General features: G+C 48.9%; 1 protein-coding gene across 4 annotated transcripts in view; it reads right to left on the minus strand.

Annotated features, from left to right (window-relative positions):
- The window catches only part of NRAP (nebulin related anchoring protein), a 67,268-nt gene that overhangs the window by 23,642 nt on the left and 30,114 nt on the right, over positions 1–13,512 (minus strand). For all 4 annotated transcript variants that reach the window (XM_059661456.1, XM_059661457.1, XM_059661459.1 and 1 more), the window contains 9 exons: positions 13,074–13,178; positions 11,136–11,234; positions 9,921–10,025; positions 8,863–8,970; positions 7,086–7,397; positions 5,849–5,953; positions 3,071–3,169; positions 1,129–1,233; positions 318–425 (listed from right to left, as the gene is read on the minus strand). In XM_059661456.1, coding sequence (XP_059517439.1) covers positions 318–425; positions 1,129–1,233; positions 3,071–3,169; positions 5,849–5,953; positions 7,086–7,397; positions 8,863–8,970; positions 9,921–10,025; positions 11,136–11,234; positions 13,074–13,178 — 1,146 coding nt within the window. The remainder of the gene's footprint in view (positions 1–317; positions 426–1,128; positions 1,234–3,070; positions 3,170–5,848; positions 5,954–7,085; positions 7,398–8,862; positions 8,971–9,920; positions 10,026–11,135; positions 11,235–13,073; positions 13,179–13,512) is intronic.

Consider the following 13,512-nt stretch of genomic DNA (forward strand, 5'->3'; position numbering starts at 1 on the left):
CTCGGGCGGCCCAGGCTGGAAGAAGGTGGGTGCGTTGTCAGCAGTCTCCGCACAGGGACCTGCTTTAGGAACACGCTGGGCGGAGGGTGCATTTCATCTGCCCAGGCTCCATGTTTACAAAGCATCTGGCTTTGTACCCCAGCCAGGGCAGTTCTTTTGTTGTCAGGTACGTTCTTTCTCATTGGTCGTTATCTGATCGCCCTGCCACCGTCAGTTGGGAGAGGAGAGGGTATTATCCACAGGCTGGGGTCAGGGGCAGAAGGCAACCACATCGGTTAGAATTAAACGCTGCCACGGTAACGGAGATGGATGCTCACATCGCTGATGATTTCACCGGAGGCCTTCGCCGCCTGGAATGGGATGGCGTCCAGCCTCAGTTTATACCCGCCGTCTCGTAGCTTGCTCCAGGATTCCTTATACCGTGTCTGTTGGGAAGATGTGCACCAGTAGAGACCGTCATGTGGCCTGCTGGCTTCCCAAGCTCCCGTTACCAAAACGGGAATCTGGTTTGTGGTAGGTCTGTCTCCCAGTTGGGAAGTCAGAGATCCCTGGGGTTTAGCACAAATCACCAAAGAGCTGGATCCCGGCTCCTGCCCACCCATGGGAAAGGGCGGGGGGCGCGGGGAGGGGACGGGGGGTTACAAAGCAAGAGCTTTGGAGGCAGACAGACCCAGATTTCTGTGAGCAGCAGGCCAACTGCAAGAAGGAGGCGTGAGGCTGTACGTGCGTGGCTCTTTACGTAGGATAAAGAGAACCCGGCTGTCTCCGTCAAGGAACAGGTGGGGGGCTGGCAGAGACTCTGGAGGTGAAGGCCCCCGTGTCTCTCCTCGCCACAGCCGCTGTATTCTGATGCCCACATACCAGTCCCACAGTGCACATGCCCCTTGCACTAAGGCATTTCTCTTAGCCCCCTCCTTGTAAATGACCTTGACGCTCCCGCAGGACCAGCCACCTAATCCGCAGGGCCCAGGGCAAATGGGAATGCGGGCCCCTTGTTCAAAACTATCACACATTCCAAGACAATGACAGAGCATCACGCCAAGCGGGGCCCTTCTGGGCACAGGATGCTGTGTCTGCGCAGGTCCCGAGGCCCCACCGTGAAAACCCGTGCCCCTCCACCAGCCTCACCTCGCTGATATTCATGGCATTCAGCTTGGCCAGCAGGACTTCCGGGAGGTCGGCGGTCTGCGTGTAATGATGCTTTATGTTTTCTCCTTGTTCCCTGTATAACCTCTGTGGGCGGAGAGAGGTTTCGCATTAAACCCAGAAGCCTCCCCCACGCAGCCATCAGCCAAGTTAAACTCCGGCCGACAAAGGTGAGGCAGCTGCCACCTCCCCCGAGACAGGACCACGGGCGCCCTGCCTCCGTGTGGATTTCACAGCCAGCGCGGGGACACACGCTTCATTCCCTCCCGAGTTCTACATCCCCGCTCAGAACACGACAGGCTGAAACTGCGCCCTGGGTTAACGCTCCACTGGTAGCACACGGCTGAGACGGGTGTCAAATGACAAATGAGGTCCGGTTAACATCCGTGATTTTGTTATTAACTATATAAGCGAAGAGAGGGCATCAAAACTCAGGCGGCATGAGAGACGACGGCTCATCCACAGGTGAGGTTTCCCCTGGCTTTACATCAATCCTCATCCCTCTCCCATTGCAAGGATTCTTGTGCTCAAACTGTCTCCTGCGCTAGCTGGTTTGGCTCAGTGGATAGAGCGTCAGCCTGTGTGTGGACTGAAGGGTCTCGGGTTCAATCCGGTCAAGGGCACATGCCTGGGTTGCAGGTTCAATCCCCAGTAGGAGCGAGCAGGAGGCAGCTGATCAATGATTCTCTCTCATCATGGATGTTTCTATCTCTCTCCCCCTCTCCCTTCCTCTCAGAAATCAATAAAAAATATATATATTTTTTAAAAACTGTCTCCTGGGTGGGTCTAGGGCACTATTCACCCAGAATTCTGATTTGGGCTTTGGGATATTCTGGTAGTGAGCAGGGACACATGGCGCTGGCAACAGCCACAGAGAAAGTTTCTAAACTGGGCTTTTTTCCACCCCGAATCGTATCTGATGTGTCCAAGTTTCTGTGCATCACAGCACTGCCCCCTAGAGTTGGTTAGGGTAAGGAAGAAGCAGGTACTGTTTTCCTTCATACAAAAAAGTTCGTGTTTCTCAGAATCCAATTTGATCCTGATGTCTGATTATCAAGATAGGATACATTCCTAAGCCTGGGCGTTTTTAAATCATCCCAGAACATACTTGGACGGGTGCTTGGGCCATTTCAGAATGCCTGTCGAATAAGGCACAACCGGAATACCTGGCCCAATTAGGAAATAGGGGAGCATTCTGAAACCGCTCCCCATAAGGCTGGTAGATTTTCCTCGTAGCAAGTTGAATGGTTTGAAGATATTTCACAGGCGTGTGTGCCCTGCACAGAGATCTGTGGACCTCTCTCAGCAGAGTCAGCCAAACCGGGTGTCCTCGGGTGACTTTTTATAGCACCCCGTCTTTCAATGAACCCTGAGCTGAGAGGACAAAAGGCCAGGTCTCGGCTGACATTAAACTGGGGAGATGAGACGTGGCTTGGCAGTTTAGTCCAAGGTACATACACGAGATCCAAATCATTTCCAAAGCCTTGGGAAATTCCAAGAGGAAGAATTCCTGTCCTTCAGACCCCAGGAGCCCTGAGCCTGGCTTCAGTGTTCCAACTACTGAGAATTTCACCCCAAAAGTTCCAGTTCTGCAAACAATGCTTTAAAACAAAAGGAGCCGGGGCGGGGGGGATGGGGGGGGGAGGCCCCACCGCAGACAAATCTTCCCGACATCCAAACAGGAAAAAGTGAGCCTGGGGCTGTGGGGTGGCGGAGCCCCAGTTGGCATCCTGAAAGCGTTCACACACCCCACCCCACACCCTAATGAGGCAGCACCCCGCTAAGGTGAGCCTCAGCAAAGGACAAGACGCGCCTTCATCCCGAGAGCAACTGAAGGAGCAAGCCAAGAACCCCTCGGCTTCAATCGCAGGGTTGAAAGAGGCGCCCACTCTCAGAGTCATAATGTATATACATTATCGCTTACATCCACTGCTTGGGTGTAACTAATTCTGGCCTGGACCATCTCCGGAGTGTCTTTAATGCTGGTAAACTTCAAAGCATCTGGATGCTGACGGTACTTCTTCTGTTGAGCAGAAAAAGATCAAAGCTGTGAATTTTGTGCGGCTCTTTCATGCCATTTGAAAGAGAAAAATCATAGGTTGCTTGAGATTAGAGTGAATTTGTGAACATAATTATTATTCGGCTTCCTCCATCTTTATACCCTCGGTGGCTTCAGGTTAATATTTGTTTCCATTTAAGAATAACCTCGTGTCAATTAACATTAAAGTCTATCTACCTGGTGCAAAGAAAACATCTCAAAATTAGGTTATACCAGTAAAATGCTATGGGAGACACACTTAGGAAAGGATGTCTTTTTTATAGGCTTTAAATAGTGCCTCACAGTTGTTTACAGATCTTAGGTTGAGTCTCCGAGGCAAGAAAAGAACATTCATAGTTGCATTTATCAATGGAAGCTGTCTAATTTTCTTTCCACGAAAGGACTTGGCAGAGATGATCACAGTCAAAACCCTCGCATTTAACAGTGAGTGATCGTACACCATCTAACCAATTCTGAACCCGGTTCAGTTTTGGTTAACAATGGTTAACAGTAACAAGGAGAAGGGTAATGGGAGTCATCATGCAGTTTGAAACAACAACAGCAACAAATTCAAATGCTGGTGAAAGCCTATAAACCCCATTTTGATTCTAAAAATCGTGCTTAAATGAATTTGTCTTTCAATCAAAGCACATTCTCAAGAGAATAGAACAGTTGCCAACTTCATGGAATTAGGAAGCTTACCTTGCCTCCAATCAATTATTTTATGAGCACTCCCATATCCTGGGTTGTCTTAAGAAGTCACAGCTCAATATCCATCCCCTGACTTTGTAAATAAAGTTTTATGGGAACACCCCATGCTCATTCATTTGCGTACTGCCCGTGGCTGCTTTCACGCTACAATGACAGAGGTGAGCTGTTGTGACAGAAACCGTGCGGCCCCATAAAGCCAAAAATATTTACTATCTGGTCCTTCACAAAAAAAGGTTTGCTGACGGCTGCTTTCACTGATAGGTGGGGGTGCTTTCATGGCTCTTCTGATGGAGCCTCACGTTCCGTCTGAAAATTAAGAGGTCAGCCATGTGACACTAACCTGGAAGCATGCCAGACTGCAGCGAGATGGTTGGGAAAAGGTGCTAAAAGATGTCCTGACTTCCTGAAGTTTGAGGACTTGTTTGAAGCATGGAAGGTAAGCAAATTTGTTGAGTAAATTTGCAAAATGAGGTGGAAAATTAAGACCCTTGTGGGGTAGATAGCTCCAGGCAGATCCCTTTGCTGCCAGACGTGGATGCATGGAGGCATCACTGTGAAGTCTAAACGACGTGCATAATGGTCTTTATTCTTTGTGTCTTGTTATGAGGGGTCCCCTATGGAGAGCTTGGGGCCATGAATCCTCAAACCTACATGTTTGCTCCTGTAAGTTTCCCACAGGCATCCTCCTAAGATGGCCTTTTCTTCATTAGAACTTCCCAGGGCGGTACAGTCTCCACCAGGCTCTCAGGGTCTTCTGAGCCTTGAATGCTGACCAATGTTTCTAAAAATTAGGCCAACCAGAGTGAGCCCGCTTTCCAAATCAGCTCCAAGACGTATCAGGTAACTAGAATGCTCTCTGACTGGGAAATGCCAGTGCTGAGTACGTGTGTTTGAAAATCCAACACAGGGGTCTGTCTTAAGTATACATTCAGTCTCCTCCTGGGACCAAAACAAGGTCCCGGCGGACTCACTGCGGAGGCTGAAGTCTTCTGGGGCTACGGCCACTCTGGTCCCCGCCCAGAAAAGTCCAGAAGGACCAGGCAACTCTGAAGGCAACTAAACAAATGCTTACTTGGTGTCTGAATAAGTCCCTCTCCAGACAGACAGGAGCAGGGGTGGATCTGGGGTGTTTGGGAGTGCGCAGCCTCTCTGTGAGCGTGAGCCAAGGACAGCTACCTGGTGTATCCAGTCGAGTGGGCCTCTACCTTCCAGCAATGTCTGGAATTATTTTTAGTTGTCACAACTGGGCAGAGGGTGCTACTGGCACCTAGTGGGTAGAGGCCAGGGATGCTGCCAAACACCCTACAAGGCCCAGGACAGTCCCCACGACAAAGACGATCAAAATGTCAACAGCGCCAAGATTGAGCAACCCTGATCTGCTCCATGAGGCTGTCTTACAAGGTGAGGAAGTGCCCCTTTTCATGAAGCCGGAATGCCTTAGGGTCCAGGGAGGGTGGCCACAAGTAGACAGGAGTGAGATTTAAATAGAAGTAAGACCTCCCCCCCGCAACAAGAGGGAACCATGTTACGTGTTCCACACCACGTGAATATTCAAAAGCTGTTTATACTGGCAGAAAGAAAGGGAGACAATGTGCATAAACTCACAAAAGGGCTTTCTGGGAGCAATAAACGTGTCTTTTCATCATCTCTCCCGTGTTGCTTCATTAAAAAGGTAAGTTAGTGGGGGAGCAATTGGGCTCCCGTTTGATTGTCATTATTATTCATCATATCATTTGTCACCCACTTTGTTTTTGCCAGGGCTCTATGGGCCCCTACTGGTGTGTGTTTGGTATGTGGTTTCTCTATAATTACCAGCCCTCGTGTGGGGTTGGAGGTCTTTCATGTAGCTTCCCCTTTTTCTTTGCCTTTTGAGTGGAAATGATTTTAATTTTATACAGAAATGCCACATGCCTCATGCAGCCGGGCCTGTTGCAGGCTGTCAGGAAATCTCACCTCGCTAATGAGTTCTCCTGCCTTCTTCGCCTGCTCCACATTTAATGACCCGACGGCGACCCAGCCCGCGCCTTTCATCCACTTCACATCTGCCCTGTATTGGTTCTGACAAAGGGGAAAGAAAAGAAAAGAAAAAAAAGACAGGCCATTGTTGGTATGCAGGCATTTAAAGGGCTATTAGCAACTGCCAATGTAGCCTTGGTGGCAGCTGAGTTGAATGAGATGCCACCTTTGTCTTATCCATTTCTGCACAGTCACAGGTAAGGCTCCAAAAGGTAAATTAATTCCCCTTTAATTGCAGCCTGCCTGCTGATGGCCACTTTAGGCCCCGCCCAACACTGCTGGGGGTGGGGAGGGAGGGGCCGAGTCCACCGGGTCCCTCATTAGAAACTGAGGTCTACCTAGAGAAAAGGAACGTCCTCATTGTCTGCCTTCCCGTTTCCTTGTTTAAAATGACATGCAGGGGAGAAGAAAATGAGAATTCACAACGGAACCCAGGAGGGGAGCTATTGGAGGGACTTTCACAAGACACCCGAGGCTTCCCACAGCGCCAGTTCCTTCGTACACACCTCACCTCCGGGCGGACGGGGGGTGGAGTTCTCATTCCCTTTCTTGTCAATGAAGGAGTAGATACAATGGAAAGCCATTAAATGGACACTTCTCTGAAACGGGCATATCCCCTATCTACCCTGACACAGCTCTACCGGCGAGGATGTGTCCACACGGCACCCGGTCTACCCCGTGTAACTGCTGGCCGCCGCCGACCTGCCTTTTCAGTTCACCCACCTTCGAGTACAAGAGCCAACCGAAGATGAAAGAAAACAGAGCCAGGTGGGGAATATAAGGAAAAGGGGGTGAGGGCTATTGATTAGCGAGCTGATCATTCTAAAAGTTGGAATGCCTATCAGAGATGCCCTCCCATAAGGAAGCCACCACTCAGAAGGTCACAAATACATCCCCCTCACCAGGGGGCAATACAAAGGAACAAGGAAAACGTATGCAGATCAGAATTCCAAGAAGAAAAAAGTGGCTTCATAATTTTCTGTTTAGTCCTATCGAACTTACAAGGGGCATAATCTGAATAAGAGTTAAAACACTAGGAAGCTGCCATGTTTCCACCTGGGGACCCAGAAGTCGGTATTTCCGTAAGTATAAACTATTGTCTTGAAGGATCTGGGTGACCTGCACCAAGGCGACCACACACACGTACACACACATGCACATACACGGAGCTTACATCACTCTGTAAACCGTAAGCCTTCTTGGCCCATTCCACCTTCATGTCCGTGGGCAGAGCTGTGAAGTGATGGGACGCCGTCTTGTAGCCTACGTCTGTGGCTAAATGCTGAGCCTTGCGGGCGTGCACAAGGTGGACCATGTCTAGGGAGACGTGGCACTGGGACTTGGTGTCTTCGAATCCCTTTCTGTACTCCAGGTCGCTCTGCAGCTTGGACATCTGCAGGGAGTGGCTCATCTGCGAGTCGCCCTGGGCACCCTGTGCCCCAATGAGCTTCCCTCTGGACCTCTCGTAGTCCTCCTTGTACTTCACCTGGATGAGAAGAGGAGAGCAGGGGTGGGTCAGAATCTCCTAAAGGAAGTGTGGCCTGGACAGTGTGGCTCAGTGGTTGAGCATCGACCCATGAACCAGAAGGTCACAGTTCGATTCCCAGTCAGGGCACATGCCTGGGTTGCAGGCTCGATCCCCAGTAGGGGGCATGCAAGAGGCAGCCGATCCATGATTCTCTCATCATTGATTTGATTTCTTTCTTCTCTCTCTCTCTCTCTCTCTCTGAAAATCAATAAAAACGTATTTTTTAAAAATAAAGGAATTGTGACATTTTAAACCACATGCATTGCCTGGCTGGTGTGGCTCAGTTTGTTGAGTATCTTCCCACACACCAAGAGGTCAGATTTGATTTCTGGTCAGGACAAGTGCCCGAGTTGCAGGCTAGATCCTCAGTAGGAGGCTTGCAGGAGGCAGTTGATCGATGTTTCTCTCTCACTGATGTTTCTATCTCTCTCTCCCTCTCCCTTACTCTCTTCCTAAAGTCAATGAAAACATGTTTAAAACAAACAAACAAACAAAAAAACACAGGTGTGAAAGTTAAAACAAAGCCATATGACAGAATCCTAATAAAAAGTTTGCCTCCTTTGAATAACCTTTCATCAAACAGTGAAATAAAATATTACTGCTCATTATTCCCTTTCCACCTGAGCTACCAGAAAGCTCAGAGCCACACGATGCTCAGTTATAGAACAGTTTTCTCCAAATTTCCTCGTGAAATTCCATCTTTTCTCTATATTATTTGCCACCCCTCTTCCTGGATTTATTTTTAAGTGCCCTCTTGCTTTCCTGAAAGCCACTTTAAAATCCTTTTTGGTAACAGTGAAAACATTATAAATAAAAAGTATTCACGAAGTTAAAAAGACACAGAATGTCCAAAATGCAATTGCTGTTTGAGAAAGGAGCTCGAATTAAAAAACAACTGGGACCCATTTAGAAGTATGGGTGCCAAAGGAAGCATATTGGCCTGAAGAAAAAAAAGGTATTAGGCCAAGAGCAATGAGAATCAGGAGAAAGAATAAGTATGGGAATGTTTTAAAAAGTGTAACAGGATACCAGTGTGTGGCACTATTTTCAACATTGTCATTGCTGTGGCCATCAGGTGACTTGGGCTCCTCGCTCACCTCTGCCAACAGCAACAGCCGTATCAGTATCTGTCACCATTCACTGGACACTTTCTGAGCCAGGCTTGGTATACACCTGTGTCACTCCAGACCGGAGCTGGTTTGTAAAATGTTACCCTCGGATAGCATAAGGAGCTGGTATTGGAATGTAAATCAACCGACCACCAAGCCACTGTTTAGTTCAGCTGACGTCTCTCTATATTTATGTCCATGGAATCCATATGTTACATAATATATACATGACCTACGGAGTATGTAATGTGTATATATACATGCTGTAAACGGCAGGGTTCACGGAGACATGGACAAGTTGGAGACTGACTCACCTCGCTGGCCAGGTCCCTCTTGGCTTTGGCTGCCAGGAAGGCCAAGGAGTCAAGACGAAGCTCAAAGCCTTTTGCCTTCTGGTTTTCCCAGCTGCTCTTATACAGTTTCTAAGGGGAATCAGGGGAAAAGAGATCATCTTCACGTGAGACCATGCCCGTGGACTCGTTACGTAACAACCCCTCTGGGAGGCAAACACCGATCACGCCTTTCCCCCAAACCCCAAGACCTCAGAAACCCTGTAACCTGAACACAACCAGGCCTCCTTGTTCCTGCCTTAATGCCTCTTGCAACACATGGCTTCAATCAAAAAGAAGCAGACATTGAACTCGAGAAGCCTTGACATGCCGAAGATGGGATAACATGACATGACACACAGCAACCTTTCTGAAAGGTGTTCTCCAGCTCAGGGCACACCCCACCGATCCAGCCGCTGCCCCACTCTCTTCTTTCCCTGTCCCCCAGCCTCTAGTTCCTTTGTGTCTTGTCCTTTCTTCTCCCATTTCCTGTCCTGCCTCCACCTCCAGATTTCAAGTTCTTTCTTCTGGAAGGCTCCCCTGCCTGCTGTGTGTGAGTCAATTTAGCCTCTGTCACTCCCTCTAATTCTTTCCTCTCCCCGTTAATCAGATCAAGACCTCAAAGACCTGGGAGCTGAGTGGCAGAGCGAAGGCCCCTCCTTAGAAGACACTGATGGGACAACCGAGAGCAAAAATTTGCCCAAAGTCACTCACCTAGTAACTGGCAGAGCCAGGGATCAAACCCAGGCAGTTTAGAGCAAACGTCTGAGCTCTTACTCCCTCCCCTATGACACTGCTCCTATGCTGTGTCCACCCTGACCCCAGATAACCACTGCCTCCTACTCCTTCACACAGTCAGTGGCTCAAGTCACCACTGGCTCACTCCTATGAAAGATTGTCCTCCCGTAAAACACTGGTCAGGAACAAGGTTGCTAGACAAGCTGTTTACAATGACCAGATGTATGCAACCCGAGCTGACCCACCAACATGGCTGGTCAGGTTTGGGGGTCCAGGTGCCCACAGAGGGAAGCCCCATGCTGTACCTCGCTGAGATTGGCAGCATTGGCTCGGGCCTGTAAGAAGAGGGGTTCGTCTTTGCTGATGCTGTACTGGTGGAGGGCCTGCTCGTTTCCTGCCTTGTAGGCCACCTGTTGGGAGAGAGAACTGGGTCAAGAGCAGGTGGGCGGATGGGCATCACTCATGGGTTCTTATGTCTGCTTGAATCTTCTGTGCCTTGCCTGGGAAGACCTTACAAAACCACCCAGGCCAGACAGTGGCTGGTGAGATACAGTAAATGAGGCTTAACACAGGAGAGTTAATAGGAGAAGCAGCAGTGAGGAGTTGAGAAAAGAATGTGGCCGGGGAACCAACCCCCAAATCCCTCATGCCTTTCCCTTGAGAAAACATAGACCGCCCCATAGTGTTCTCACCTACGCTGTCTGCAGCCTTAAAATAACCCATTAGAGAGCTCAAGTGAGCACAGACTCTCCAAGCAGGAAAAATGAAAAGCGCACTCTGCCTCCTGGGCCCCCATAATCGAGCCTAATGCATTCGTAGGTCTGACACCTGGACAGTGAGCAGCGACCAGAACGACACCATGAGTGAACACCTCCATCACTCTGGCTCTTTCTCCCTCTCCTTTCCTCCCGACCAACAACTTGAGTTTCTAAACAGTGGCTTTCTGCTGACTCGTTACGTTGATAGCATCCTTTCTGGCAGGTGTACCTGGACCTTTAGGAGGGAAAGTGAGGACCGTAGCAACGACGATACCTACTTGGTGCAGGTGCGCAACCAGTGTTGAACACTGATGTATCGATAACACGCGTGGAGTTTCACTGCTCTGCCCCCCACATGTGAGCTCAAGCGGGCATGAACTGTACACAACCCACAAGCAAATATCATTGTCCCCCACGATAAAGCTCTACTGGCTCCAGAATTATAGAGCCTCTGATGAGAGACGGAGGAGAAAGAAAGAAGAAGAAAGAAGGAACTAGGCAATAAGGAAAGCTGAAAGGAATAAAATCAGATGGCATTGACCCCAACAACTAGGGAGAAGGGTGGTGAATGAGGCGGGGAGACCAGGGATCCAGCTCCCAGACACAGCCTGGAAGCCTGCAGAAAGCTGGGTCCAGCCTATTTAAAGGGATGATTCTTTGTTGGTCCCTGGATCGTGCCTGGGCAGCACCTGCTGTTGTCCCCAGAGGCTCCCAGGCCCATGACACAGCAGCTTGGTGGAGAGAGGGCAGCCCGGGACTCACCCCGCTCTGCAGCTCCTGGCTCTTCTTGGCGTGCTCCATCTGGGAGCTGTCGGCCACACTGGTGAACTTCAGCTCGTCCGCCCTCTGCCTGTAGTTTTTCTGTTTTCAAAGAAAAGGGACCCCATTAGGATGAGGCTGACCCCCACCCCCGTGTCTGTCTGTCTCTCTCTCTCTCTCTCTCTCTCTCTCTCTCTCTCTCTGCACTTAGGGCCAGGCAGACCTGAGACTGCCTGCTCTGGTGAGAGTGTTTTAGTTGCTACTCCTGCGTTTTCTCCTAATCAATTCTGTATTTCACCATGTGCCCTGGGATGTGTCCATCTTACAAATCTAGATCTGACCCAGGATAGGGAGGTGTAGGGAACTTGGACTTCACAATCATGAAAACCAAAGTCTGAATCTCACCTCCACCTCCTTCCAGCTTCAGAGATGAGCAAAACCCCCAGTGCTGTCGGCAAGAGGATTATAGATACCAACTGAACCCCAAATAGGAATTGGAATATTAAAAAAAAAACCCCTCCAAATCTCCTCCCTGCAGGAAAATAAAATTCTAGAGCAAATACTCCAGACAATTGCAGTTTCCTTCCTAGCTCCATTGTGTTGATGGAAAAACCCCTTCCCCACATAATTGAAGGAAGTGACATTGCCCTTCCAAGATTGAAATTCCCACTTATCCCTCAGTCCACACTGGTAAACATTCTTATTGAGGAGCCAAGAATCACCCTGGACAGGGCACAGTAGGGACATTAAAAAGGCGAAGGAGATGGTATCTACGTGTCCCTTGAGGAGCTTAACAATGAGTAGGCACAGGAAGTGAGGTAGAAACACATTCCTCAGGCTGAATTCGTTCCTACGGCTAGCTGGGGCTCCTTACTGCACTCGTGTCCAAGACAAGTGAACCTTTAGTTGCTCCCCCTGTATTTTAGCTGGTCTCAAAGAAGCTAAGTAATAGGACCCTAAAGGGTTATTCTATCCTCTCTACCTTCCTTATTTATACATTCTGGCCATAAATGTGTCTGGGTTGGAGAGAAAGACGAGTACGTAGGAAATAAGGATAAATTACAAAAACGTGCTTTGGGGGGTGCAATATTGCTGAGTGGTCAAAAGCCGGGGCACTGGGTCAAACACTTGATTCAGTTGCCACCTCTGCTAGTTCCTGGAAGTGTGACTTTAAGTCTCACTTTCCTCGTGTGTAAAATGGGATGTTAACAGAATAATAATAGTGTCACTCACCTAGGGCTGCTGTGAGCAATAAATGAGCAATATGTAGGTAACACACTCAAAGTGGTAAATAAATGACAGCAATGAGTACATAATTATCAGTCCACAGTTGGCAGCTATGACTACCACTATTATTACCATTTGCAAGAGAGATGTCGGCTCAGCCTTCCTGGCCACGACACAAGAATCCCCTTTAAAAGATCCCAAAGAGCGATCCTGAAATAGTCCCATTTCCAAATGAAATGCCCTTCAAAAGTCCTCCTCTGCCTGCTGCCAAAGCCAGCTTTACACAGTGCAAAGAGAAGCAAGCTTGGAGCCATGATGACTTTGGAGGGTATAGCCTGTCCAACCTTCTCATTTTTATGTGAAAGAGGGCGGGGAGGGTTGAATGACTTGCTCAGAGTCTGCAGTGAATGAAAGGCAAGGGTGTAATGAGAACACTGTCCTCCACATGTCGAACTCTAATTCAGAAGTAATCACAAACACTTACACAACAAACATGTGCTTCTTCATGCCAACAGATTGTGTATGACAACCTTTCTGAACTCTTCTGTGGACGCTGCTGCTACTTACATTGCTGGGCTGCGTACACATACCTTCCCCAGGTGCAAAATAAAAAAATACTCCTATGAGTCATACCCCAAATAATTCTGGGGGTTGGAGGGGGGGAATCAGAGGACAAGATCACTACTAGAAGCCAGGGGCCTCGGCTCAGGTTACCTCGCTGACCAGCTGTCCAGCCTTCTTGGCCTGTTCCAAATTGAGACTGCCCTCCGTCAGCCACCCCACGCCTCTCATCCACGCCAGGTCAGATTTGTACTGCAGCTGCAAGAGAAAAGCCAGTCTCTAACAGATGCATGGGTGCAGACTGCGCAAAGGTGAGGGGAGAGTTAGGAAATTCCTTGCTTCTGCATCGTCTTCCTAGAAGAACTGCTCCCTACTCCTTCATAATCTGTCAGGACTCTGCCTAGGTAGGGAGGACACTGGGCCCACTTTTGTAACCATGTTCTACTTTAGCACTGAAACGTCCTAACCTAACCAGAAAGTGGGCTTTTCAGACTTTTTGATCAAGGACCTCATCTTTCAATCTGCTAAATTTCTGAGATTTACTTACCATTTTCAACATTTGATTCCTCTTCGCTCATCTTGAGTTTTGTCA

Source organism: Myotis daubentonii, chromosome 13, assembly GCF_963259705.1.
Source record: "Myotis daubentonii chromosome 13, mMyoDau2.1, whole genome shotgun sequence".
Classification (NCBI taxonomy): Eukaryota; Metazoa; Chordata; class Mammalia; order Chiroptera; family Vespertilionidae; genus Myotis; species Myotis daubentonii.